Below are 6,342 nucleotides of genomic sequence, written 5' to 3'. Positions count from 1 at the left end.
TATACTTATTATATTATATTATATTATTATAAATGATATGACCTCATAACATTTTAAATGTATTATTAATTAACGGGAGCAGTTAGGGGTTGGGTGTCTTGCTCAGGGACACCTTTAAATTACATAAATAACCCTGTGTGTCTGCTTTAATTAGTTGATAAAGCTAATACTAATTAATTAGTAAAACTTCAGCTGGGAAGAGTTCTTTCAGTCATAACGCCCATCTTTGAACATGGAACCTCTGTGCTGAGAGTCTGATCACTATCCCATTACACCATCTCTCACTGTCTCTCAGCAGGTGTATTCTAGTGTATTTTGGCCTTGAAAATTTCAAAGTAGCCTACTACAACATTGAAATATGGGACGACTGGGATTTGAACATGAAACCTCTGTGCTGAGAGTCTGATCACTATCGCATTACACCATCTGTCACTGACTCACCAAAATACTGGAAATACTTAAAAATGTACTGGGGTCAAGAGCCCCCCGTGGGAAAAACGGCAGTAACGGTGGGGGAAAAAAAGCTTTTTTTTCGGGCTTGTAGATCTTTGATTTTCGCATAAGAATTGATTAAGTGTGGGGAACCTCATTGGTTTGTGATCAGATTTACTGCTTAAAGGGCAAGACCACTTTGGTATAGGAGGTTTGGGTTGTTTAGTTACCTTGCCATCATGATGTCTCTCTCCAAAGGTGGAGAAGAAATCAAAAATAATTTCTCCATTGACTAGAAATTGATAATTTAAAATATGCTCCTCATTGACTTACATTGTACAGTGAAGAGGGTCTTTTATATATCTGTGTGTGTGTATAATATATATAAATATATATATATATATATATATATATATATATTACATATTCTTTTGTTCTCTCATAAAGGAGACGATAACATGTATATTTGATGTTTTATTATATGCAAAGAGAGTATTCTTCATGAATGTTAGCGTTAGCAAACTGTACATACATAAATAACCATTTTCATATTTCATAATTTTTTTTACAGGGTACATTTGAACAACGCAGTGATTCTGATGTCTGTCCATCACGTCAGAATCAACATTATTACAAAGCACACTATTTCATGTCATGTCCAGCTAACTCAACACTACGAGTGATTGTTTGGTTTTCTCAAAAGCAAGGGACTTTCAAGTGCATGCTCAAACCGAGGTAAAAAAATAACTGCTTATATTCAAAGGCATTTCAAACATTAATATACAAATCAACTGAATCCGATAACAAGTGAGCATACATGATTTCTTTCTTTTGTAGATGCCCAAGATGATTAAATATTGAAATAAAAAAAAATACTAGCATTGGCTTTAGGGGGAAAACAAGTGGGCCATCTCAGTCGGACGGCTTCAGTGCAGTACCTTCAACAGTGCTCAAGTCAGTGCTATAGGTTTCAGATTTTAGCTGTATTCACATATGAAGAGACCCAAAATGCTACAGACAACCCCATTTTGGAACAAAGAAAAAAGTCATAGCTTCATCATCCAATACCTCTAAAATATATTGTAGTTGATTGGCAACTCAGTCAATCACTCATTTTTGCCAAACAAGGACTTTGGTTACTAACCTTCAAAGAACACAATCAAGGATTTTAATATTGTGCTATTCATTCATTTTTATAACAGCTGATGTGATGATTTTTCAAATGGTGGTTATGTCACTTTGGAGCAAAAACTCTTCATATCTAGGGCTGTGATGGTCACAGCCCTAGATATGAAGAGTTGTGATGGTATCATTTGCGTGGTCTACAGTCTAGGTACGATACGCCACTCCCTAGGTGGTGCCTTAGGTTCATCTATACTAACAATCTACCAACTGATTGAACACAAAATAAATAGTAGCAGCACTGAATTTGCGTGGACAAACAGCTCGGCTGACTTTGGCTCCCAACATACAGTATATAAATAGTGCTTTGTTTTTCATCAATGACACAAGTTTAATTTCAATAATAATGTACACATTTGTTTTTTAAGTTAGAAAGGATAAAAACACATCAGATTATCACTGGGTGGGGTTGGGGGTTGTCCCAGGAAAAGGTCCATTGACCCTGGAGATAGAAACTGGTTTTAAAGACTCAGGGGAACTCTTCAGAACAGTGCATTTCTTGTTAGTAGGGAAATCTGACAGCATCAGACACGAGTCTCGCTATCACCACTAGAGTCACTTTATACAAGTGTCCTTCCACAACACGGAGTCTCTTGTTGTAGAGCCAGGTAGAGGGTGGGGGGCAAGAGAGGGAACATTCATACGACTCCGCGGAGTCCTTGGCAAAGCAGCGGGTAGCTCAGTAAACTGTCCCTCATATAGGCGGAGGTCCATTGGTGTAGCGCAGCATGGGATGGAAGGAGCGGGCAAAGTTGTTGGCATGGTGGCAGCTATAGTCCTCTTCCGTCATGGGCACCAGGCAGGCCAGGCCGATCAGGAGCAGGAGCAGCAGCTGGACGGGAAGTGCGGCCCTGAGGACACGCAGCAGGAAGGACTGGCCCTTCGATGGGGCGGAGGAGGAGGAGGACAGGCCGTCTGGGAGGTCAGAACGGGAGGAAGCGCAGCCAACGCCCCCTGACGATCTGCTCAGACTGCAGGGAGATGGAGACGGGAGTTAAATCAAGCACACACACACGCAAAACAGACCTGGGTCATATATCATTGGCAAATACTTTGTTTTACCCAAGTTGGGTTCCAGATTAGTGGTGTTCACCATGTAGCGCACAACAATGACTGGCAGGATGTTTAGACAATGGCAGGAAAGTCAATTTTGTGTAGGTTTTCTTTGAAGGACAGCCCAAACCCACAATCTGAATTGTCCAGATTTAAAACCAGCTATCTGTTACTCTGTGTAGGTTAAAACAAAGAACATGAATCATTTGCCAATACCTTTTGACTCAGTCTGGTGGATAGAAACATTGGTATTCAAACACAGCAGGAAGGAGAGCTAGACATACGGAAATGCAACATGTACCCCTATATCCATCCTCAGGTAAAAGATAGTTACAATAAGAAACATGAGAAGTTAAAAAGTAACAGAAACACCAGAATACTCCTGCACGCACATACACATGCATACACAGAGCTGGACACACATACATACGTACATGTGCAGAGACACACACACACACACACACACACCAGAACAAACACCCACATACAGTACTAATGTGCATATTAGTATCGGAACATAATGAACCAATAAGTGCACCACTAGTTAGCTGTTTTCTTTCCTCACTGTGAGGATGAAGATGCTCTGGCTTCAGAGTGGAGTGTGTGAGAGTTCAATGTCACATCTCATTCCAAGCTAAAAGAGGCGTGCCAAATGCCTCCCCAGAGACTCCCAGAGACTCCCATGTGGGAGCCAAGAGGAGGCAGGAGAAGGAACACCATGTTCCTACTCTGACTCAACCTATCTGGGGCCGAGACGGTCCCACAGGCCTGCTCAGATAGATCCCTCCAAATGCACACACTGTAACCGGACAAATTGACTTAGTCCTTTTACATTCACAATGACTGATGTGTACAAGTACTCTACGATAAACATGACCACTGTGCACAGGCTCTGAGTGTGTGTGCGTGTGTGTGTGTGTGTGCGTGTGTGTGTGTGTGTGTGCGTGCATGTACACACACACAGACACACCACACTCGCATATCTGCTTCTTCAGGTGGCCCACGCAAGAAAACATTTAATCTCCATGGCAACTCTGCCGTCTTTGGTACATTTCAATTTCCGCAGCCAATTAGTATCAACTAGGTTACTAGGGGGAATGCAATGCTCACTGCGTCACATCCAATAGGAAACCAACCAATAACCTAATTGCTTGTGCCATACCACTGCTGGCATGAATGCCATCAACCAAGGTCACGACTCACCGCATGTACGTACATGGTGTTATTAGATATCACAGACATTGGCTTCAGAAATAATGGAGGGACAGAGGCAGGTGAGTTGGTGAAAGGAGAACAGTGCAGACGAAAATAAATGGACAGAAGGATATAACACCCAAGAACCCGCTTTTTAACTATATACATAGAATGAAACAGTGCAGAAAGATATGATACAAAAAACAGGACTAAAGGGGGACGAGAAAATAGGAGCATTAAGATTCACATAGTGTCATCTAGTGGTGAAGGAGAGAACTACAGGGTTAATCTGAGAAAAGTGGGAAGCAAAAAGGTGTATGATGACCTTATGATAACACTTGACAACGCCATTCAGAACAGCGAGGGAGAGCAGCAGGGCAATGGAAGCACAGAAATAAAACATTTCCACTTAAAGGAGACGGGGAGCTGCCCGATACAGGCGATTCCCCACTCTTTTAATAGCTGGTAACATGGCCTCTAGAGAAAGGAAGGATGATGGAACAGGGGTAAGACTTGATGTCAGGACGTTATCCAATTGCAAACAGCTCTGTTATCAGAACTGCTATTATTCTTAGCATTAAGTCTCCTACTACAAGTGAAACATCACTTATTTGTGTTTAGTTCCTTGATCAATAGTTCCTATAGTTGTGATTGGGGTAAAAGCCACTATGGGAGAGGCAGATGCTGATGTTTCATGAGTAGAGGGAATACTGAAAGGCCGGGTTCTGTTGTGACTTTTGTTCCATAATCCTCCCTGTGGTTCCAGAGTCCAGGAGAGAGGTACCTGTGGCGCGGGCCGCTCTCAGGGAGTCGCTCTGCGTGGGCCTGACTACTTTTGCCCCGGGGCTGTACCACGTAATGAGCAGGGAGGGGTAAAAGAAAGAAAGAATGTTTCAGTCCAGGGCAAATAAAGACAAAGCTTCAGATGAGAGGAAAACAAACAAACTAATAACATAAAGATAGCAGTAACTTCAGCTATAGAGACATTATCAACCAAAGGGGCAGCAACATAATCAATGACGGTGATATACTGTCAGAACCAAGAAATCTGGCTTCTCAAACCTTAACTGCTAAAAACAGTGAAACAAATTTACACAATTAAAATAAGAAAGATTCAAGCATCATTGTTCATGTAATGTAAACTATCAATTAATCTATCGATTAAATTGTCACAAAAACCATTTGGTCATCATTCTAGCAAACAGAAAAGCCAGTTTTTCTTGTAAAGTTTTGGCTATGCAGATAAACATGGTGTGGGCAGCAAAAAACATTTCCAAAAAGGTGGTTGGGATAGCAAAATATCAGCTGGCATGTTGGCAAGCAACTGACAAGGGAAACCAGGGGCAATCAACTTGCGTTGATCATAAAAACAAAGGGGGGGGGGGGGGGGGGGTGGGCCGGTCTAGGCACTACAGGGTCTATACATGCATTTGGGAAAGAGGGAGAATCATATATTGGTTGATAGGACATCTAACTAACTTGGTGGGAGTAATTTAAAGATGCTATATCAGAGACGTTAACTACATAGCTGTACAGTACCCCTCCCATGACAGCACAATGGAATACATTACCGATCGTCTGCGACTTGGGTGTGCCCCTTCTCTCACTGGACCAGTTGATGGAGAGATGCCGGACTTGTTAACAGGAAGAGAAAGTAGGGACTCCTGCAACATAAACCCAGTAGAAAATGATACTACTGAACAGTAAAGTGTTAACCGAGGAGGAAATGATACAGACACTAACTGTTAGCAGCATTGCGACAAAACTTTCAGGAACCTTCAGGAAACTCAAAAAGCGTGACCTGTTGTGTGTCCGCATTCTCCAGCCTCCTCTCTAGACCCTCCAGGTCAGCGCTGACCTCTCTCAAGAGCAGCCTCAGCCTGTTCCAGATCACGTGCACCTTCTCCTGGGCCTCCAGACGCTCGCTGCCTTGGGCCTGCGTGTGTGCCAGGGCCTTCTGCTCTGAAGCTGGGGACTGAAGTAGGACTGCATTCTGGGACTGAGTGTGAACCAGCAGCTGGGCTGACAGTTCCTGGAGGGAGGTCACCTTCTGCTGGGAGTCCAGCAGCTCACTCTTGATTTGCTGGGGATGAGGATAAATGAAAATGGAGATTGAGATTAAAAGAGTTACCTGAATGTGTTTTTCTATCCAATGGTCTTGACGTAATATTAGTCACAAGACACTGACATCCATCAGTAACAGGAAAGAACTTAAAACAGTGTAGATTGGACAGTACGTGCCGTTACACCACGACCCAGTATTGGATGGACAGACATACCATCAGTGTTCTGTGATGAGCTAGTAATGTTTTACGATCCAGTTTGGGAGGGATGGGCACCACCTCGTTTCTCCTGCGGTCGATGTTCTCCAGCCACAAGAGCAACCCGTGGCTCATCTCATGGAACTCCTTAAGGTGGGGAGATGACAGTAGACATTGTTCAGATCTGACCGTATTCACATCATGACGGCCATAGAGGGAT

General features: G+C 42.9%; 1 protein-coding gene across 1 annotated transcript in view; it reads right to left on the bottom strand.

Moving 5' to 3' along the window:
* Positions 1-909: 909 nt before the first annotated feature.
* syne1a (spectrin repeat containing, nuclear envelope 1a) overlaps positions 910-6,342 on the bottom strand; it is a gene marked incomplete at its 5' end in the record, with an annotated part of 171,551 nt that continues 166,118 nt past the window's right edge. Inside the window, 5 exon segments of the mRNA XM_080452284.1 lie at positions 910-2,585; positions 4,646-4,707; positions 5,433-5,525; positions 5,663-5,944; positions 6,141-6,269. Of these exon segments, the coding sequence (XP_080308410.1) occupies positions 2,309-2,585; positions 4,646-4,707; positions 5,433-5,525; positions 5,663-5,944; positions 6,141-6,269 (843 nt within the window). The 3' untranslated portion in view covers positions 910-2,308.

This window comes from Gymnoscopelus braueri (assembly GCF_963280865.1).
Source record: "Gymnoscopelus braueri genome assembly, chromosome: 16".
NCBI lineage: Eukaryota > Metazoa > Chordata > Actinopteri > Myctophiformes > Myctophidae > Gymnoscopelus > Gymnoscopelus braueri.
This window is presented reverse-complemented; position numbering and strand designations above follow the sequence as displayed.